The sequence below is a fragment of the Dipteris shenzhenensis genome, chromosome 5 (assembly GCF_047967505.1).
Source record: "Dipteris shenzhenensis isolate YYH24624 ecotype China chromosome 5, Dip_SZ_1.0, whole genome shotgun sequence".
Lineage (NCBI taxonomy): Eukaryota > Viridiplantae > Streptophyta > Polypodiopsida > Gleicheniales > Dipteridaceae > Dipteris > Dipteris shenzhenensis.
Window position 1 is genome coordinate 38,599,161 of NC_141600.1, and position 23,077 is coordinate 38,622,237.

The 23,077-nt window shown below is 40.5% G+C and overlaps 1 protein-coding gene across 2 annotated transcripts; it reads left to right on the forward strand.

Annotated features, from left to right (window-relative positions):
- The first annotated feature begins 16,050 nt into the window (after positions 1 to 16,050).
- Positions 16,051 to 21,292, forward strand: LOC147901994 (nuclear transcription factor Y subunit A-10-like). 2 transcript variants are annotated; one of them, XM_087374722.1, is made up of 7 exons: positions 16,051 to 16,489; positions 16,794 to 16,906; positions 17,040 to 17,518; positions 19,270 to 19,385; positions 19,487 to 19,558; positions 19,686 to 19,853; positions 20,249 to 21,292. In XM_087374722.1, the coding sequence occupies exons 3-7, from the start codon at positions 17,239 to 17,241 to the stop codon at positions 21,167 to 21,169; spliced, it is 1,557 nt and encodes a 518-aa protein (XP_087230848.1). In that variant the 5' UTR covers positions 16,051 to 16,489; positions 16,794 to 16,906; positions 17,040 to 17,238; the 3' UTR covers positions 21,170 to 21,292. The 2 variants fall into 2 exon arrangements, with proteins under 2 accessions (XP_087230848.1, XP_087230849.1); XM_087374723.1 differs by having other exon boundaries at positions 16,051 to 16,906; positions 20,249 to 20,675; positions 21,001 to 21,164.
- The last annotated feature ends 1,785 nt before the right edge of the window (positions 21,293 to 23,077 follow it).

A 23,077-nucleotide genomic window follows, 5' to 3' on the forward strand; every position in this document is an offset into this window, starting at 1 on the left:
GCATCCCATGAACTTGTTAACAAGAAAAGGAGTTTCTTTCCAATGGGGTGTGGAGCAACAAGAGTCTTTCCAGCTACTTAAGGAGGCCATGAGTAAGGGCCCAATATTGAAGCCCCCTGATTGGTCTCAAGACTTTTATGTAAATCCAAGTGTATCTTTGCATTCAGTTGGTGCTGTATTGCTACAAAAAGGAGAGGCAGGTAGAATGCAACCCATCTATTATGCCAGCCGACAGCTTATAGATGTGGAAACAAGGTATGAAGAAATGGAGCAGCAAGCTCTCTCTTTGGTGTTTTCTGTCAGAAAGTTTCGCTCCTATTTATTACCTTGACCATTTTTCTTCCTTACCTCTCAGTCTGTATTAGCATATCTAGTTCGCAAGCCTAATCCTGGGGGGAGATTTGCAAAATGGTTGTCAGAGCTTCAAGAGTTCTCTTTCTCTTTTGTCACTGAAAATACCACTAGGTCCACTATGGCAGATTTGCTCACAGGACGGGAGGATCTAGGAGAAGGAAAGAAATGTAAGCAGAACATTAAAGATGAAAGGGATACACCACCAACAGCTTTTGTTTTGTATTTTGATGGGGCTTTTAGTCCTTCATGCCAACAAGGAGCCGGGGGGATAGTCTTGATGAATCCTGAAGGTCAAGAGGTATGGGCAAGAGGACAAGAGCTTCCAGGTATCACAACTAACAATGCAGCTGAGTATAATGCTTTGATTCTTGGTTTGGAGGGTTGTCTTCAAAGTCAAGTTAAAGAATTGGAAGTAAGAGGAGATTCTCAGCTTATTATAAAGCAAATGCAAGGGCATTACCAGACAAGAAGTCCTCATTTGAAGGAGCTTAATCAAAAGGCTATGGCACAATGTAGTCGCTTCGATTTTTGCAAGTTTGTTCATATAAACAGAAAAGAAAATCAAAGGGCAGAAGAGTTAGCTAAAGCCATTATAGTGCCAGACCGGGGGGTGGTTTCTTGGGTAGACACTGGATGGCCAAAACTACAAGATGTTCAGCAATATGTGGAAGAAGGCATGTTTCCTCGAGGGTTAACTCCACAACAGAAGCAGAGATTGGTTACTTTTGGCCACGCCTCCATAAGGATGTTTATGAATGTCACGAATGGAACCTATCAGCTTGAGGATGTTGATGGCATGGTGATACCCGAATGCACCAATGAGTATCGCCTTAAATTCTTCTATGCTCGACCACCTTGAGGGCCAGCAGACCCTCTCTGTACCAAAGAGGATCTGCTGGGGGGGAAAGATGTGACGCCAAAAATTAATATTTTTAACTTGGCATTGATATTGTTTTTCTCTATGTTTGATAAGAGTTTGAGTATCAAGTGATAGCCTAGCAGCTCTCACTTATTTCATTTTCTATGATATTGTATGGGATTGAGAGGATGAGTGGAATGGCTCATTGTAAATACCATAGGTATGAATTATAAATACCTTGGTATGGGGTGAGAGTTATTTGTGTATGGGATATTATGAGTTTTTTAGAAAATAGGAAGAGTGAGTCATATAAAGAGGTGGGCTCATGTCCATGTGTTCCAATAATATAAGAGAGGCCACATGCCAAGCGTGTGGAAGGCATGTGGAGGAGTGTGAAGTCAAGAGGAATCCTTCTAGAACTCCTATGTGGAATAAGGAGGATGTGGACATGTGGAAAAGAGAGGGTCCCTATGGGCTCCATGTGAGGAGACTCTTGACTTTCTCAATATTTTAAGAGTCTTGAGCATATTTTGATGGGACACATGGCAAGAGTAGCCAAAAAGGACATGGATGGTGACATACGTGCTTATGTGATTGATGGGGAAAGGAATCTACAGGCAGCAATTCTAAATGGGTGAAGGAGGGTAATAAAATCTCTATAAAAGAAGCCCTCCTCTCCCTTGTTCATCAGAATCTCTTCCACCATTAGGCCTTATGTTGCTGTAGTTCTAGTCTCCCCAAGCCTCTTCCATGAGCCTTCTCTCCCTCTTGTAGATATTCTCTTATGTAGACTCTTGAGTCCATCTCTCTCTAGTTTATTCTCTCTCTATGAGTAGTCTTGGAGCTTCCGCTCCCTCTTGTATGTATGAAATTTCTTCTTCTCCCTTGTGTTTGTAGTGTTGGAGTGGATTCTCACTCTATTTGTAATGAAGGTCAGGTCAGGTTCTCTCTCTTGAGTGTCCCTTCCCTTTTCTTTCTTTCAAAGCCTTAAAAGTTCTTTCTATTCGGCTGCTCACTGTGCACACATGGTCCCTCTGTTTCCCGAGCCACCATGCAAACTTCTTTCCCTCTTCTAGGCGAAATCTATGAGGGGTGGATCGTTGATGAAGGTGGAGTCTTGAGGGAACATCCTGCTCAGGCGAAATTAGCCTGGGTGGAGGGTAGTTTTCATGATAGTTTGACCCCCTGTTAGTGTTTTGCTTATAACTTTTTGCTTGGTAGTCCGATTGCAATGAAATTTATATCAGCACGAAGCTCTCTTTAAGACGCATGTTTGTATGTGATCAGATCTTGAATCAGATACTGCTTCAAAAAGTTATGAGTCTCTGTGTCTGACAGTCTGTTTTCATGACAGTTTTTACCCCCGTCTAGTAAACTGTCCATAACTTTTTGGCCGCTTCTCTGTTTCTTACGAAACATATATAAGCGCGAAGCTCTCTTTAAGGCGCATGTCTCTATGTGCTTAGATCTTGAATCAGATACTGCTGCAAAATGTTATGGGTCTCTGTGTTTGACACTCTGTTTTTATGACAGTTTTTACCCCCTTCCAGTAAACTGTCCATATCTCTTCAACCGTCTATCTGTTTTCAATGAAACTTATATCAGCGCGAAGCCCATCTCAAGGCGCATCTCTTTGTTTGCTTGAACCTCTGATATCATGTCTCTACTGAAAGTTATAGGCCTCTGTGTCTAATGACAGTTTGTAGAGTGTTTTGAGCTAAGTGTAAAGGTGTCTATGAAGGAGGTGCAATGTTTCCTCGGAATCTACCCATCCGACCTAATCAGCCCCTTCAAACTCCTCGATGTATATCAGTTCATGTCATGTTGAGCCGCAAGATCTTCTTTCAACAACGTATCGCTCTTCTCTTTGGCGCAGACCGGCTCGCTGAGATTATGGCCTCTGCTGATCCTTTCCTTCTCCCTATGCTTGATTACAACATCACTTGGGATGTTACCATCTTCATTCTCATCTGAGGAAGGAAAGTATGGTGTGGTATCTTGGCATAAAAGCTTCTTTCTAATGTCCCATTCTCAATGATAAATATCTTTGGCTGTCAGTTCGAAAGCAGCAGGAAGTGAAGAGGTGCGTGAAGTTTATTACCCCCAACTTCATGTCACACGGCATAACATGCAATCGAGTACACCCAAGACTGTTTAGTAAGGTGGAATGAATCCAATACCAAACATACCCGGCGTCTCCACCAAAAAGATGTGACATGAAGTTGGGGGTAATAAACTTCACGCACCTTTTCACTTCCTGCTGCTTTCGAACTGAGTGATAGAGATATTCATCACTAGGAAAAGGACATTAAAAAGAAGCTTTTATACCAAGAGACCACACCATACTATCCTCCCTTATATGAGAATGAAGATGGTAACATCCCAAGTGATGTTGTACTCAAGCATAGGGAGAAGGAAAGGATCAGCGGAGGCCATAATCTCAGGAAGACAGTCTGTGCCAAAGAGAAGAGCGATACGTTGTTGAAAGAAGATCTTGTGGCTCAACATGACATGAACTGATATATATCGACGAGTTTGAAGGGGCTGATTGGGTTGGATGGGTAGGTTCTAAGGAAACATTGCACCTCCTTCATAGACACCTTTACACTTAGCTCAAAACACTCTCCAAACTGTCATAAGACATAGAGACCCATAACTTTCAGCAGAGACACGATATTAAATATTCAAACACATATCCAGATGCGCCTTGAAATGGGCTTCGCTTTGATATAAGTTTCATAAGAAACAAAGAAGCGCTCGGAAAGATATGGGCAGTTTACTGAATGGGGGTAAAACTGTCTGAAAAAGAAATAGTCACACACAGAGAATCATAGATTTTTGGTATGAAATCTAATACAATAACTGAAGACATACGATGATGCTCCTTGGAGAGAGCTTTGCGTTGATATAAGTTTTGTCCAAATCGGACGACGGAGCAAAAAGTTATGAGCAAAACACTGAGAGGGGGTCAAACTGTCATGAAAAACACCTACTCCTACTGGTGTTGACTTGGAAGAATACTACCTCCATGCTTAGACTTCATCAACGATCAAAGTCCCATAAAGGTTGCCTAAGAGGGAAGGAAGAGCTCCTTTTGTGGCTTGGGAAATAGATAAACCATGTATGCGCAATGAGCGACCGAATAGACAACACTTTTGAGCACTTTGGAAGAGAAAACAATGGAAAAAGGAAGGAGACACTCAAGAGAGACCTTCATTACCAATAGAGTGAGACTCCACTCCAATGCAACTTAAAATACTATAAACACAAGGGAGAAGAAGTGGTTTCATACGCACAAGAGGGAGCGAAAGCTCCAAGACTACTCATAGAGAGAGAATAAACTAGAGAGAGACGGACTCAAGAGTCTACATAAGACAAGAGGGAGAGAAGGCTCATGGAAGAGGCTTAAGGAGACTAGAGCTACAGCAACACGAGGCCTAATGGTGGAAGAGATGATGAACAAGGGAGAGGAGGGCTCCTTTTATAGAGATTTTGTCACCCTCCTTCGCCCATTTACAATTGCTGCTTGTAGATTATTTTCCCCATCAATCACATAAGTTTTATTAAATCCGATAATGAATCCACAAATCCATTCATCTTGTAATAATAGAAGCAAACCATCCATGTCCTTTTTGGCTACTCTTGTCATGTGTCCCATCAAAAGATGCTCAATACTCTTAAAATATTGAGAAAGTCAAGAGTCTCCCCACATGGAGCCCATAGGGACCCTCTCTTTTCCATATGTCCACATCCTTCTTATTCCAAGGATTTCTCTTGACTCCACACTCCTCCGCATGCCTTCCACATGCTTGGCATGTGGCCTCTCTTATATTATTGGAACACATGGACATGAGCCCACCCCTTTATATGACTCACTCTTCCTATTTTCTAAAAACCCCATAATATCCCATACACAAATAATTCTCACCCCATACCAAGGTATTTATAATTCATACCTATGGTATTTACAATGATCCATTCCACTCATCCTCTCAATCCCATACAATATCTTAGAAAATAGAAATAAGTGAGAGCCGCTAGGCTATCACTTGATACTCAAACCTTATCACAAACATAGAAGAAAACAATACCAATGCCAAATTAAAAATATCAATTTTTGGCATCATAGTATAACACCCATACCGATGAAACAGGGGATTTTGGGGGCTTAGGGTTTAAGGGACTTGGGCTATTTTGGAGGGTTTAGGGTTTAGGGTTCTCGGGGGGACTTGGGAGATTTTGGGGTTTAGGGATTTTGGGGGGACTTGGGAGATTTTGGAGGGTTAGTTGGTGTTTGAAGGGATTTAGGGGGGTATTCAAGCCCCAGGGTGTTTGGGGAAAGAGGCGATTAGGGGGGGGGGGTAAGGGGGTTTGAGGGAATTTGGGGGATTTGGGTGTTTGACTTGATTGGGGGGGATGGTTTTGGATGTGTTCAAGTGTAGAGGATGAGTAGTGATAGCTCATCGGATAGGGGGCCATCTCTCGAGAGTTTGGAGTGGCTTCATGAGAGATTGCCTTGTCCTTGCACGCATTACAGGCGAGGGGCTCGTCATCAGCGCCATATTGTCATGCGCCACTTGCAGATGTATGGAGAGGCGCCACAAGAAGAGGATATTGGTTGTCATGCTAGTGCATCATCGGTAAACCAATGATATTTGAATGATTCATGGATATTTATATTGCTTGTCCTTGTTGCACACACAACACCGAGTCATAAAAAATGACAACAAAATCATGCAAACGACAAGGCAACTCCATTTTTGGGGAAAAGCCCAAAAAATGTGTATTTTTTCAAAATTAGAGGGATGAAATATACACTTCATGTCAAACATTTTTAAAAAATAGTACTTTTATGAAAAAAATGCATAAACTATTACTTACATTTTACTCCAGAACCGAAAAATGTCTAGTATTATCAATTGAAAAAAGTATTCTCTTCTTTAATTTCAAAAACACGACACATTACAAAGGAGAAGAAACTGCTTCATTGAACTAAAAGCATCGTTAGAGCTTTTGCTTTAAAATACCAATTGTTTTTTGTGCAAGTGCCCATACATTTTTAACTCAAATCCATAAACGAGGATTTCTACATCCTACAAATCAAGCATGTCCACACATCAATGAATTCCAATTTTTTTTCTTTTATCGCATTGTTTAAGCACCTCTAGATGATATGTTCCCTGAAGTCCATTGGTTGAAAGTTTTTTTATGAATTGACTTCCACATAAGTAACAAGATTGCCCTCATTGATAAGTATACAATTCTAGAATACTTGTTGTACATAGCATGCTATCCACAAATTGATATTTGGTAAAATGATGTTACTTTAAGATCTAATACAATTTGATGAAACACTTTTAGTGCATTGTCTAACAAAACAACTTTTCTTTTTCATACACAATTGATCAAATGGTTGAATTTAGATATAATATGACATTAATATGGGTAGGTATATATGGAGTCCACAACCATAGAAGAGGTTTATTCAAAGCAAGCATGTCTCTAGATTTAGATAGAAGCCCGACGACTCAAATGGGCAAATTGTAAACGGTCGTGATTAGTACAATTTATCATTTATTGTCTTTCGGTCTATTGGTTTGATTGACAGCTCTAGCCTTTGCAAAAATATAGCTTTTAGTTTAAAAAGGCTAGATTTGGAATCATGAGTATGTTAGAAATATGCAACAACTACTCCTAGGCTCTACAACTCTCACCCACATGACAACCCTTTAGAGAATGACTGCATACGTCTTTAAGTATTCTCCCTCCATTGAGCTAGTGTATTCTCCATGTTGAGTATCTTGCCACCGTTGATTTAGCCAAAAATCTTGGTAAGAGAAGCGGCATTGTTAGCAAAATTTGTATTAACTTTTGGTCATGCTTTGCTGTGACTTCACTACCATCAACTGCATCAATCTCAAAGTTTTATGTGTCTAAATCCTTTTGACTCACACTTTTGGCCACGGCTCATTTCATTCCTACTTTCATGCTTGACCTTAGTCTCCACTTCTTGGAGTTCAGCTCATTTGGGGGCTCAACATGTTACACGAGATTGGCATTTGAATTTGGAAGGAGTTAGCATAACTTTGGATACACGAGAAGGTTTGTATTGGGTTAGAGAAACACCCAAGCAATCTAGCAATGTCTTGATGCTATTACGAAGCACTTGGATTTCAACTAAAACCCATAGTCTTTTTTTTCGCTCAAATTTGCAGGAGAGCTAGCATAATTCTAAATGAGTCAACATTTATTTGTACATGGGTAGAAGGAATATAGCAATGTGTCAATGCTATATAATTCTAAATGACTCAACATTTATTTGTACATGGGTAGAAGGTATATAGCAATGTGTCGATGCTTGATATTGCCAAGAACTTTGATTTTAGCTAAAAACACATAGTCATCATTGATGGAGCCCTAGCCATTGCTAGAAGAGATATGTACAATAATGACTAGCACAGTGTGCTGGAATGAGGATGTCCATTATGACCAAGCTTGGTATAATACTAAATGTGGCTGCTGTTAGGCATCCCAAGAAGTTATGACTATGAGCAACCCAAAGCATATTATACGTAGCTAAAGCTAGCAAAAGAAATTGGAGGACCTTCTAAATAAAATCCCTAAAGCAAGAGGGAGACCTACAAAGAGCAAAAGTTACATGCTATATACATATCAAAGAGTAAGAGTGACCCACTATATTAATATTAGAGGGAACATGAAAGTATCACCATTGCTAGAAGAGATCTCTACAATAATGACCAGCACAATGTGTTGGAATGAGGATGTCCATTGTGACCAAGCTTGGTATATTAAAGGGGGGTATTGTTAAGCATCCCAAGAAGTTATGACTATGAGCAACTTAGCATATTGTATGTAGCTAAAGCTAGCAAACTAAATTGGAGGACATTCTAAATAAAATTCCTAAGGAAAGAAGAGACCTACAAAGAGTAAAAGTGATGTGCTATATACATATCAAAGAGTGAGAATGAGGGAACATGAAAGTATCAGGTTGTGAAAAATCCAAAGCAAAAGTTTCTAGGAAGTTTCAAAGGCCTGGCTTACTTGCTACAGCGATTATTACATAAGCATCTAAGTGATGCTGTGAATGTAGCATCTAATTGATGCCAAAAGGCTATGTAACCCTTATGCCAACCAAATGGGGTGGCTAACATAAATTCCCTTCATTTGGAAGCGATGGTCATTGGGATTTCCAACAAATTGATATATCCATACTCTAGGATTATATTGAGCTATTATGCTCATATGAGAGAGCCATAACTCATGTGATTCATTTTAGGCCAAGATCAAACCAAAGCACTAGTAAAGGATGGCCCAACTAGCCTCACAAAGAAGTAGGGAGGCACCGGCTAATCCTAGCAAAGTGCTAAAGAAGATGCTTGCTTATCAAGCATCGAGATAAACAAGCTTGTTGATACTTACATAGATGAACGCTATGATGTGATATGATCATTAGAATCATGATGAGCTACAGAGCTATGATTAGGACTACTAAGCCTAAGTCTAGCTAATCTTCAAAGAGGAACCAAATAATTATTATGATCTGAAGCGGTGACAAGAGGACTAAGTGCATTCCAAAAAAGGTTTGTGGATGGCCAAATCAGACCTTTCAATTGAGGACAATTATCATACTTTTGAAGGGGGAGGAATGTTACAAGTATGGTTACAATAGCCATACATAATTCCCAATAAGGATCACTTTTAACCTCAGTGTTACCCTCTTGGAATTTGTATGCGAATCTTGACCATGTGTTAGGAGTATTGTAATATAGCATAATCCACTCATCATAAAAAATCCATTGACTTGTTGGTATGACAAGGTCTAATCAGCTATATGCAACTAGTAGATGTTGCAATGTGCCAAAATGAGCAATATGTGTTGATGAATGTTTCCATGAAGTGTCATGATAGGTATTTGATGACTAGCATATTCCATGTGAAAGCTATGAAGTGCCATGGCGGGCACTAGATGATGTACATATGATATGGTAGGATAGAAATGTGTTGGTTATAGCCTACAAATCTTTTATATGCTCTAAAAAGATATAGATAATGAGGAGAGTGATATATAAGATGGCACAAGGTTGAGCCTACAATTCTTCTATATGCTTTAAGTAGATACAGAGAATAAAAAGAATGATATATGAGCTTTCATTTTTGACAATGAATTAGTAAGGCATGAACCATGTCAGGACTTGCAATGGCCACACGTAAGGAAGGCATGTGGGCCAAAGTGTGGATGAAGAAGTGATGCATAGAGCTATAAGGTCATAAAAGCTATCAATCCAAACCCTAGCTTAGGGGTAGAGGAGAAGCATGTGCAAATTGCTATAATAAGTGCTAAGTCTTTGGGAGATAACAAGCCAAGCTTGCCAATCTACATTTCAAGGAAGGGGAACCCCTTGATAAATGACGTAACCACGTGTGATAGTTGACTAAGGTGATGGAACAGTCGGATACCCCTATCATGATCCACTAAACCAAAGGGATTTGAGTAAATATTATGTTCCATAGTGAGGAGTTTCTACTGAATGAACATAATATGGATGTCACAACATTCCAAAAAGCACAACTCTGCATGCTCATATATTTGATGACAAAAGCATGGGTTGAAATCTCATTGAAATATATACAATTGAACTTATGAGACAATTTATGGCCACCAAGGTTTGTACATATGATTGGAATGCAGTGAAATGGGTTTGTAGACACCTCACTGGCAAAGTAACACATAAGTTTTCCTATCTCAAGGATAGCATGTTCAACAAATCATAGCTCATTAATTTTATGGTGTAGGTTAGAGAGGCAATCTAAAGTGGAAGTCAGTTTCATGATACACATTCATCTTGATTCTTGCTATGTATCATGATTGAGTAACAAGTAGCTCACAAATGCATGTTCCATAGCAAAGGTTGAGTATATCTTGATTGCTAGGCATGCTTGTGCTGCTATATGGTTGAGTATATCTCAATTGCTAGGTGTGCTTGTGATGCTATATGGTTGACATGGATCCTAGAGGATGTTGGTGCAAACAAAATGGAGCTATAGTAAATTTTGTGATAACCAGAGTGATGTAGACTTAGGAAATGATAAAAAAGATCTTGATAAGTCCAAATATATTGACATCTATTACCGCTTGCTAATCGATCCAGAAGAGAATCCATTATCCAATCCAAATACTTTGTTAATTGTTTACTTATAAAGTTTCTTGTGGTCAGTACATATGCTTTTGCCTCCATCATTTTTATCAGCTAATAAAATTGTTAAAATTTTCTTATGGTCACCACACATTCTCATTCCTCCATCATTTTTATCAATCAACTAAACTAGGCACTTCAAGGAGATTTACTTGGTCTTATATGTCCCATCCTATAGTAATTATATTGCTTTGTCAAGCAACTTCATCTTCTTCCATATATACTAGTTGAGAGTTCGGAACCAATCATTTGGTCTATGGTACAAGAGGTCCAGGAGGGTGACATCCATGATTTAGTTCTTAAAGAACTACATTGGCACATTCATGTTAAATATTTTTTACCACTAAACTCTAAGAAAAACTTGCATGACTACAATGTAAACTAAAACATGAATTAATAATGTGCTAATTGATTTCAACCATCCTTAAATAATCAATGAGATTTCAATTGGGGGCGAGGAGCATTACAATGTCATGTTAAATCTTTTTTACCAACGAATTCTAAGACAAACTTGCATGATTGCAACATAAGCTAAAACGTGAATTAACAATGTGGTAATCGATTCCAACCACGCATCAAGAATACATTAATTGATTTTATTATTTGAATCATGAATTAATATGTCCATCCCATGACACAAAACATCCCGTAAAGCAAAAAACGAGAAAGAATACGTCAACCATGTAAACAAACTTTCTAGGTTGGAAAAGGGCCCTTTTTGCAGATAGGAAAAGTGTAACCCCTCCTTTTGATCTTTAGACATTCTAGAAGGATCTTGTTTCTTTTGTCAATCTGATCGGGTGCAAATGTCTCATTGTAGGTCTTTGCTAACAATACAACATCTTCCAATGATGAGACTTTGCTTACAAACACTTCGTTTGAATAATCACAATCAAATGTCTACACTGATGCACTGTGTATTTTTTTCATAACTTTCACACACAAAGCTTAGAGCTATCAGATATAATGATCAAAACCTAAACACGTTATCACGTTTTTGTTCAATTGGAAGTTTCCCAAACTTGATCCCAAGGGTTTATCCCCATCAGGTCATGACATCATGTAAATGCCTTGCCTTCAAAGAGCCTTTAGGGATGTAGCATAAAGAGCCTTTACTATCAAAATTGTGTCACTACATTGTTGACACAACGATGGAAATTAGTAGGTAATTTCTTGCAATGATAATCTTTTTAGGCCTTTGTTACAAGGTTGACAAAACTCAACACTAGTCAATGAGGGAAATTACTAGGCTCTTTATACAATGATGATCTTTTCAAGCTTTTGTTACAAGGTGGATGATACTCAGCATTTGTCACTAAGCTAGCATTATAACAAGGCTATATAAAATAGGCGAGAAGTGCATTTCATAGAAAGGAGTTACTATGGAGGTCAACACTACGATGAGGACCTTGATTTTTTGTTGATGCCTTGCCCTTCTTTGCTATATAAAAGATTGGATTCTGGCTGTAGGTTTGTGTGGCATGTTGATGGAGGTGCTGGAGTTGAAGGGCTCTTAGAACTTGTGCCCTATCTTAATAGGGCTTTTATAAAGATTTATTGATCAAATATGATCAAGAGGAACTTCGTGTATTGGCATGAACAAGGTGTGTGTATAGGCTTCTAATATAGAATCCAATATCATGAGTGGGCTTATTGATACAATGCTGCAATCCATCTAAGAGAATCCCATAGTTGAGATCACTAGGTCCATTAACCTTGATGGCAAGGACCTTTGCAGGTAAACTCTTCCCCACTAATTATATTATTGTTGAAAAGTGTTCTACTCTACCTAGCATTCTTGAATGTGTACGTATAATTTGTTTCTAGATGATTCTTAATTTTGTCTACACCCTTTGCACAACACATTTCATCGTATCATAAAATTTAGTTCTTTGTCGTTGGCAATATGAACAACAATGAAAGGGAGCATAGATGCGGTGCTTTATCTTTCCCTTTGCTCACCAATATGGAACACCAATGAAGGGGAGCATAGATGCAATACTTTATCTTTTCCTTTTCTTAGCATCAAAAGAATCAAAATAAAATGAATAAAAAATGATTGGGATTGTTGAATGAACAGTTGTCATGAGGATCATGACAAGCTACATAGAGAAAGAAAAGCAACTAGTGGGCCATGATGCCTCGAGTGAGAAAGAAGGGCTAGGTTTTTCACTATAGAGGCCTTCATGTGAATTGGCGAGAACTCTATCAAAGTAGTGGGACCCTTTATGCATGTTCATCTTAGCAAAGCACGTCCTAAATTTCAATAAATATAAACAAATAGTATAAGATGCTTTGCCTACCATTTTCTATTAGTGCTACACTTGTAAAGTAGGGCTATGTTCGATCAACGGTATTCATCATCATAAAATATTGATATTTACACAAGCCATTAAGTATGCTTTTAGTTGTATCTTGAGGGCTAGGTAGATATTGCTATGCTAAACCAAACTTCCTAATAATAAAAAATGCTCATGAGGATCTTACTATGAATTACTTTGTTTTGTTTTAATGATTTGATAGGAACGTCCAAGAAGTGTCTTATCACCCATTTTAATTAAAGAATTATAATTTATATACATTGCTAAAGTTATTATGGAAGTGGTGTCATATTATGAAGGTGCAAATTTCAGCTAATTTTGCTAGGTTTCATAAGGAAGTTCATAAGGAAGCAAGATGATGCAACTTAAAAAAAAAAAAGTTTTTTCTTCATTGTCTTTTCAAGGTACCAAGGAAGCAAGATGATGCAACTTATTGCGTGCATACTACGTACCAAGGTTGTTAGGTTTTATTGTGTGGCTTAGGCATATGTTTATGAGTGGAGAAATTATTTGGAAATGTACACTTAATAATAAAAGAGTAGCTAAAAACCGATAAACAAAAACATATAGGGACTTATGGTCATTAATCATTGCTAAATAGTGTGAAATAGGAATTGTTGACACAAAGATGGATTATAAAACTACAACTTAAAGGAGGTTTTTAAATAGAAAATCCTTCTCCTTTTGGGAACGAAGATGACTAGGGCTTCTAAAGATCTATTATTTGTGGTGCGTGTCTAGGTACTCTACTCAGTCGTCCCCCGAAATGAATGCAATAAAATGTTCCACCTCGGTAGTCCCCCAAAATGAATGGAATAACTGTTTTATGTTGTCTCAGTTCAATAAAAGGTTCTATTCATCTTTTATCATACCCTTTCTTTGTGCAAAAGGGGATGGAGGTTGTTTGTGATTTCCAAGGCAAGACTTGACCTCTAAAATCTCTACACTATACTATGCTTGATGATCTCTTGAGTGGTGCTTACAAGCCTTTGAGTGAGTCAGTTGTACATACATATCATGTTTTTAGTCAAAGTGTGTGGAATACTCACACTAGTGAAGGCCACTCAAACATTCCCCACCTATTAAAAAAGTTTGAAGTTCGTATTTATTTAATCAAATGTGCTTTGTTATATACTTGAGCTTTTGATCATTCCAACAATAGTTTTTGATCTATTGAGCTAAAGAAACAACCTACATGTAATCATCTTATTTTTCAATTTATGCCCTTTAATATCCTTAATTTATAAGAAAACATTCATGTGAATTTCATGACGAGAATGAGTGCTAATACTTGAATCTTATGTAGCGTTGATGTCATTTACAAACTCGCATCTTCAACATAGACATTGTTTTCCAATGCGCACTAGTAAGGACCTACATAAAGGATCTCCTTCCTTACCTATCGCTAGCTTTGGATGTTTGTACGATGTACTAACTCAAATTTTAATACATCTTAACATTAGTACACGATGCTCATAGATTTCTACTCTATTGTCATCATTAGAATACCCTTTCAATTACAAAAAAGTGAGAGCTAATCTATTTTAAGAGTCTTCCATTAGTTGTGCTCATTGTGAGCTTCCAAATACTCACAAATGGAAGAGTGCATCCTGAAGAATTGCAGCAAAGTTTTAGTCACCATTTGTGCTTTTAAGAAGTGGGTAGGTGCCACACCAAAATCAGATGGCCACCCTTTTTTATGACATTTCGCACACCAATATTGTATAACAAGTGAGGTGGCTAAATGTGTTAAAAAGTTTGTATTGTCATTTTTCACCTCCTAAAGTTAACACATCACTGACACTTGCAAATTAACACACTTCCACAATTTTTTAAAGCCAAGCTTTTGGAATTAATGTTCCCATACCCTCTTCATCACATGAGTGCCCTCGAATTCCCTCATATACAATCCCATGAGAAAAGTCCAAGTAGTGGAAGTTCAATGTTCGTATTGTAAAATAGGGTATTGCTAAATTCAAGCAACCCTCTACATTAGGAGCGTATATTACAGAGGGGGTGAACATAAAAAATAGAGGTATTTAGTATTTCCCCTTGCAAAACTTAAAAAAATGACATAACACTTTTACCTATTATGTCCCCCATTAGAGAGAGAGAGAGAGAGAGAGAGAGAGAGAGAGAGAGAGATGGCTTGCTTAATGGTAATGGCTATGGAGCTCCACAAATTAACATCACTTATAAGTGTGGTCTTAAGGGCATTCCTCTTCATAAACTCGTACCTCTTTGATGGAGTCATGAGTGGAACTCGAGGGCTTCTTTGTGGTGGCTATAAGAGCAGGTCCCCACGGAGCAAAAGTGTGGAACATTTCCAAAAACCAATGTCTCCTAGTGGGTCCCCATGGTGAACCTGCAAACTTGCTCTAGGGCAGAGATTTACGATTGTTCAAGGGGGTGGGTTTGGCAACCTCTTGCTCCAAATATAGGCAATTTACTTGATGCATTTAGGGGGTGGCCTGGGAACCAAGATAGCCCGGCTTGGACTGCAACAAAAAGAGATTTCATCCACCATTTGAAGGTGGCCCAACAGAGTGGGCAACTAGAACTGTTTACCCGTGAATGAAACTGAGTGGTGGTTGAACCCATGCCTCCTGAGAGAGACTTTTCCCTCCAACCACTAGACCAATGAAGCTTTGATGCAAGCCCTCTTTACAAACTTGACGAGTGGGCAATGTGAACCACCACACCCGACGGTCCTATTTCCTAGTTTGTCTCTCCTCCATGTTTAGGCGGGTGGGGTGAAGCTTGAACCGGAGTTAAAGGTGGAGCTGGATCTAAGAGCAACGCATAGTTGGACCAGTACATGGAAGGCTAACCAATAGGGAGGGGCCAAATAGAAAGCTAGTCCCCTCCTTAAAAAAAAAAACAAAAGAATACAGGCCGAGGGCACCTCCAACGTGGCATGATGAGCTGGCAGAATATCAAACCGCTAGTCCTTTCAACAAGTGATGATGTGGCACAGCACCAAAGGGACGTGGATAATCGACGTGGCACACAGATCTCGAAGCCGGTTAAAAGCATTAAAGGGCGGATTTAAGGGGGGATTCGTTAGGGGGTCAAGTCAAGGTGAGGTGGCGCGCCACGTCACGAGGTGGGTGTTCTAAAACGAGGATAAGGGAAGGACAGAAGGAGCCAGGGGGGCAGAATGATAGGCGGGGAGAGTGCCACGTAAGGGGGAAGGAGGGGAAAGGGCGAGGGAGGGTGAGGTGGCGCCACGTGGGAGGGGTACGGGGTCGTCTCTCACAAACAGAGAGAAACGGAAACCAAAGCAAAGGCCTTTGGAGTGAGGCCGAGCTTCGAAGCTCTGTGGCTATGGCGACGGCTATGGCGATGGCGCCCCTGCGCCTTCACCCCCCCTTCCTCAAGCTCTCCTGATCTCCCTTTGCCTCCCCCCTTTCCTCTCTCCAAGCCATCCCCCCTTCTTCCCACATCTAGCTCCATCTAGCTCCATCTACCTCCCCCCTCCCCCCTTCTTTTGCCTCCCACAACACGACGCGGAAGATCTTAACCGTCTCCCTTCACCCTTCGATTGGTCGCGCAGCTGCAGCAGTGGCCCGAACCAGCCTGCCCGCGCTCACATTGGCAGCATTCCACTTTCCCTTCTCGGTCCCAAGGCGGGCGGAAGATCCCACGACAGCCAACCCCGTCGCACGAGCCCGCGCCCGATTTTATAGCCCTTGTTGTGGATTCTGCACTACTTGCCTTGAACTTGCTATCTTTAGCAGGTAGAGAGAGGAAGGGAAAGCGAGAAAGATGGCTGAAGGAAGTAGCAAGACGAGAGAGAGAGAGAGAGAGAGAGAAAGAGAGAGAGAGAGAGAGCGTGAGCTTGCACGTCGGTTTCTTCTGTGAATGTGTTGAACTATTCTTCTCATCTCTCATCTCCCCTTTCAGCTCAGGTCCTCTTGGCGACTGTTGCAGTATTGTTGTGCATCTCTGCGGTTCACAGCATCTGAGAGCTCAGTACTTCTGGTTTGCTTTCTTAGTGCCCCATTGTGACGCCTCTCATGCCGTAATCTCGTTTCGCTGTAGGTATCCCAGCTAGCTTCGCATTTGGGTGAAAGCGAGCGGGAAAGTTAACACGGCTTCTTCCTCAAAATGTATAGTTTATACAAATGCTGTCGGGGGTTTATGCAATCGATATCGTAAGTTTAGCTCCTTTTCATCTGGAATTTTGTTTCCTCTTCTTGTCAGCTGTCCCTGCGCATTTGTCGAGTGCTTATCGTCCAGTTATGCAGATGGGTCATTGCAAAGTTCATATTGTCTGTTGGGTTTTAGGCGGAGCTGTTTGCCCTCTCGCCAGGATCTGAACGCAACAACAACGTGGGCTAGAATTTCGAAAGGGGCTTGCTCGAGCTCTTCTTCTCAGTATTTTTGGCTTTCTCGTGAGGATATAAGGAGTTGTGCTTAAGGTGTGACCATTATAAAGTAGTAGCGACATATCACTAATTCCGAACGTGAGAGAGGAGTCCTCGCTATGCAAGCAGGCGAGTGTGAAGCAGAGAATCGGACACGTGGCCAGTCTTCTGGCCTGTCTACTGTGCGAGGTCTTACGTGGTGGGGCGGAGTTGGGCAACAGCAGATTCAAGCTGCGACGTCAAGTCCATTGAAGTCGTTTGCAGAAGATATAACCGGGGTGACAGCAGTTGTGAGGTCCCTTGGTTTTGTTCAACCTCAGTCTCTTCAGCAGGCCTCAGCACCTGTTTTGGTTCAAACTGCAGCAGAAGCTACAAGGATGCAGTCTTTACCTGTGTCTGGTACGTTTGCTTGATTTTTTCTCTTTACACGCTTGCAACAGTAAAACTTCCAAAAGAGACCCGTGACGTAAGATTGTTATTTTGAAACGTTTTGACTCAATGCTTCAATCTTACCTCAAAGAAATCGAGAAGACGTCTTTGAAACCTACCCCGCTATCTTCATGGTGGTATATGAATGCATGTCTGATCTTTGGCTTAGTAGTGAACAAAATCATCAGAACACGTCTTGGAATCTACCCTGGAGCATGCCTGATTTTTGGCTCAGTAGTAAACACGTCTTATGAGAACAACCGTTTGCATAAACAAAATTTGGCACCCTTGTTGGCATAACAATGGCAAAAGTACCCCCCTTTCTCTCTACCTGCCTACAACCACCTACAAATCTAGAGCATCCACAAAGGCTGTCATACAGCCAAGGTGCAGTTCAGCATAGATCCAGATCATGCACAAGGAGATTTGGAGCAGCACAAACCAAAGGACAGCTTGCTATTGGGGGAGGGGGCTTCAAAGCTCCCCCAACGAACTGGGACAGCAGCAGCAGAAGTTGGCATACAGAAGCAGTGGGTTATTCCTGCCTCCATAATCCCTATAGCAATTAGCCATGATTCCCGAGGGTTCCAGCCCTCCCTATCCGTCCATCCAGCCATAGATGGTCTCTTCATATAGGGGCAACCTCAACACGTATGCAGCCTTTTCCTTGAATGACAGCCATATGTTGTATGTAGCACCTTCAATGAGGATCAATTACCGTAGCACTCTTTGAGATTGCCAAGGCCACACATGACAAAGTAGTAGTAAGCATAACTTCTCCAACTATGCTAGTCTATATGCGTGAGATTTAACATCGCAGAACTTATACATGTACATAGGTTTTCTCTTTCTTATTCAAGCTAGCACGTACGCTTCTGCTTCCAGCAGAGAGCATGGGCAGGCTAGTTAGAGGAAATTGTGGTCCTAATGCTTGTTACAAAGGGTGGCCCCCCTCCCCCAAGTCTTACCAATAACTGTGGACAGCTCATCAATGCTTAGCCCTTAGTTAAACCCTATGGTGCTAATGATCTCTGTCCATTCTTTTTGTTATGAGAGACAGGTAACACGTTGAAGTGCAAGAGCAGGAGATTTGATTCTCATGTATTTGAGAATGAGTTGTTTAATAGAGAATGGACTCCTATGTATCAGCCCATGAGGCTACTTAAAATTGAAATTGAAATTGAAGTATACACTATCCTAGAATACAGCTAAATCTAGGGCCCCTTTATTACTCTCTAGATAGTTTGGTCGTTGAGCTACTGAAGATGGGCCTCAAGTCTGTAGGATATGTGGCGTCAGAAATAAGGTGTGACATGCTGCTTTGAATATACATTCTATATGTAGCGTACATAGACCTAGGAAGACTGATGACATCACTAAGCTTGCCCTAGCATGTAGTCCCTGTTGGTGATCCAACGAATGCGTATAGAGTGAAGTTAATACATTACTCCACTTTTGTTCAGGTGTCACGGCTTAATTTTGCATGGATATCATACTTTGTCTCAAATTGTAGCGTACCGATGCTGTCTTATATGGTATAACTTGATATTTGTTTGTGTTTGGTGTGCTGACAGATTTTGGGATTTCTCATGGCAAAAGATTTCACTATTAGTTCAGTGTTCTGTATTGATACTTGTTATCTTGAACCTTTTTATCGGGTGCCCGTGCGCGGGGGGGGGGGGGGGCTCTTCCCTAAAAATCTTGTGCTGCAATGCTTTCAGGTTATGAGGGCAGAATTGATGAGCATCACCATCGTTCAGCTCCTCCATCTGTTGTTTTCCAGCCAACAAACGAATACTTTCTGCCTCACACACAACTGGAGTTGGGCCATGCTATGGTATAGAGATGCACAGTCATCAATTTACTGGTATTGTACCAGCAAGTTTGTTGGTTTGTAGTATTGAACTGAGACGTGCCCAATTTCTTACAATGAACTAGGCACGTGCTGGCTATCCTTATGCGGATCCCTATTTTGGTGGCATAGTGGCTGCTTATGGAGCTCAAGCCATGGTAAGTGTCAGAGACCCGAAGTCAATAATATTGTGCTTGGCGCAACTGTTATCAGTCTTACTTCGGAGGCAATTCAAGTTCTACGTACACACTTGATCTGGGCTTACTTAGGATTCTCATTTATTAGATTCACCCGCATATGCTTGGAGTCCAGCAAGCGCGCATGCCTTTGCCATCCGAGATAACAGAAGAAGAGCCAGTCTATGTGAATGCCAAGCAATATCATGGCATCTTACGGCGCAGGCAATCTCGGGCTAAGGCTGAATCCGAGAACAAGCTTATTAGGAGTAGAAAGGTATGGGTTTCACCACAGCTCTTTGGGCTCTTAGATTCAGTTTGACTATTCGTTGCAGTCTTTGGATCATGTGTGGCAATGCTCACCAAAGGGCCTAGTTTTCAATGGTGATGTTTGGAAATAACATAGTCTTGAATCTGTGTGTAAATGTTTCAGTTTGGATTTTGGAACTTCTTCCTACTCTTTCACACACACAGAAATGTAAACCTACATACACAAATCCGGAAGTAGTGTCTTTTAGCATTGTGAAATCACATAATCATGATGAATAGGTGAGAAATACTTGTTTTGTGGCTTCTTTTTAACTTCAGGCTCTGGGCGTACAAGTTAGCTGCTTTGTCTTTAATGCTTTCCAATGCTACCATGTGTCTAAGTGTCACACATTTCTTTGACAGCCATACTTGCATGAATCAAGGCACCTTCATGCCATGAGAAGAGCTAGAGGGTGTGGGGGGCGTTTTCTCAACACGAAGAGCAAAGATGATTCAAAAAGTAACATGAATGGAAATGTGTCATCAGAAGGACAATCTTCTCAAGAGGGCACAAGTCCTGACTCACATAAGAGTCGCATGGAACCCCAGTCCCATAGTCATGGTATTCAGAGAGTTCAAGGTGCATCTAGCCACTTGATGGTCAACATGGGTCAGTCTGTCGTTGGTGGAGCTGGTTGTCATCCTGGGATGCTTGTGCACAGTGGCCATCCAATGATGTCATCGAGTATGGTGGCCCAGGGTGTCTATCACAATCATAATTCAAATCAAGGATTCCACTCCTCGGTGTTCCACTCTCTTCCCGGCGGTGATGAAGGTGACTGTGGTCAAGGTGGGGGCATCATGCCAAATGGGTCCCATCATAGAGCTGTTGCAACTCAATGGATTTCCTTTACCTTGTTTCATGTCATTGTATGTCTGTGGTCCACAGTGATGGTATGTATAACATATGCAATTCAGCTGCATTCTTTACATTCTTCAGTTTGCCAGGGTAGGTGTGGAGGCAGCCTTCCCCAAAGAATACATGAATTTACAGTTGGTGTAGGCAATCTTCATTATGGTGTAGCATTTAGCTTGAACAGCTTTTCTTTATCATCTTGGCTGGAATTGAATTGGCTGCATTTGGTGAAAGGCTTCATCTGGTTGCTCTTTTCCAGGTATGGTATCTGCAACCTGAAGATTGCTCAAAACTGGAGGCAGCTTAATCAAGGCACCTGTTATTGCAAGGCAGCTCCTGTCTTTGCATCTCACTGCAGTGTCTTCTGTGGCGTATTGAGGTCAGACCTGAAGCGACAGCCTGGCCTTATTTCTGTCATTTCAAGTTGACTCAGGCAATTCATTCTTGGCTTGTTTCGTGTGTTCCCTTGGAACGCTTGGAATACAACTATACTTTTGGAAAGACCTACATATTTCAAATAACATACTACATAAAAGGTTTGGTATTGATGTGAGCAGTGTTTTTGCATTAGTGCCATTTCCTGCAGCTAGGTGCAGGAGGTTTTTGGCATGTATGAGTTTGTGTAGTAGACTGTACGGATATTACTGCACATTCCTTTTGAAAGAAGCAAGTATTTAAGTTCTGTGAACTGGTTTAAGTGAATCCAGTCCCTGCAGCTAGGTGCAGGAGGTTTGTGGCATGTATGAGTTTGTGTAGTAGACTGTACGGATATTACTACACATCCCTTTTGAAAATGCAAGTATTTAAGTTCTGTGAATCTGGTTTTAGTAAATCCATTGTTATTGTATTCTCATTGATTATTTCTTGCTGGAAGTTCGGGTTTTGTTTTGGCAAAGCTTCAAAGACCAAAATAAGGCATGCGGTTCTGTTTGAAGCTTTTAATGAAGCCAGAGATTATTTCTTGCTGGAAGTTCGGGTTTTGTTTTGGCAAAGCTTCAAAGACCAAAATAAGACATGCAGTTCTGTTAGAAGCTTTTAATGAAGCCAGAGAAAATTACATGTGCCCTTCATTGCTGGTCCAATTCAATGAAGAAATGGTTTCGGGTTTTGTTTTGGCAAAGCTTCAAAGGCCAAAGTAAGGCATGAGGTTCTGTTTCAGGCCTTTAATGAAGCCAGAGAAAATTACATGTGCCCTTCATTGCTAGTCCATTCAATGAAGAACATAATGAGCAATGTGGGACAACTATACTCGCAAATAGAAAACTAAGCTTAGCAGATTGATTTGTTTGGCTTGAAAACGCGATGTGTGAACTGCATGTAATTCTTTTCCTTCAATGTGGAACTAGAGATCAAAAGCTAGTGGAGGAAATGCATTTTTTGAAACTGCATCATCACATGCATGCACATGTGGGGGCATAGGTGCACGCCTGTACTGACACATGCTCTTATTTATTCATCTACACACTATTTCACAAGTTATGTAACAAAAGTTATTTTTTGGCAGGGAGGTTATTTTCTCTTTCTAGTATTAATTTTGCCCTATTAATTATCTTCCATAATCTTTTTGTTTAGAAATGCTTGTCTAGAAGGAAAAACTTGAGTCTTCAGCAGTAGTTGTAGCTTGAATGAAGAGAATATGGATTACCTTTAACAACACTGAGCTAGCTTCTCACCGTCTTAGTCTAGATAGAAGCTCTTAGGAAGACCTTTTTATAAACGGCTGCTCAGGGGAGATGTGACAGCAGCTAGTCCTTGCAATCCATGATGCAGTTCATGGTTTATCAAATTTGTTGGTGATTGTCATGAGGTTGAAATTGTCTTATTTGATTTGCTTTAAGATGATGAGTTTTGGCTTGTTCTTCAATTCATCTAGAGATATGTTTTTGACGTATCAGTGGAAATTCAAGGTTCATGTTGTGAAAACTTTCTTAAGTTGCGACATCAGCTAGCTTTTTGTTCATTTGAGAGAGACTAAAGTGAAACATGTCTTGGTAAGGAGTTTTTGTTCGGATGAAGAGTATGTGGACTACATTTGTATTGTTCTCCTTTAGTTCTAGCGTTCCTCATTGTTCTGTCTGCCCTTCACCTTTGGAATTATGCGAGGAACTTAGTACAAAAAACTTCATATAAACATATGCTCTCACACTTGCCCAGGTTGATATGTGACAGCACCTAGTCCTTGCAATCCATGATGGAGTAAATGGTTTATCAGATTTGTTGGTGATTATCATGACGTTGAAATTGTCTTATTTGATTTGCTTTTAGATGATAAGTTTTGGTTTGTTCTTCGACTCATCTTGAGATATGTTTTTTGTCATATCAGTGGAAATTCAAGG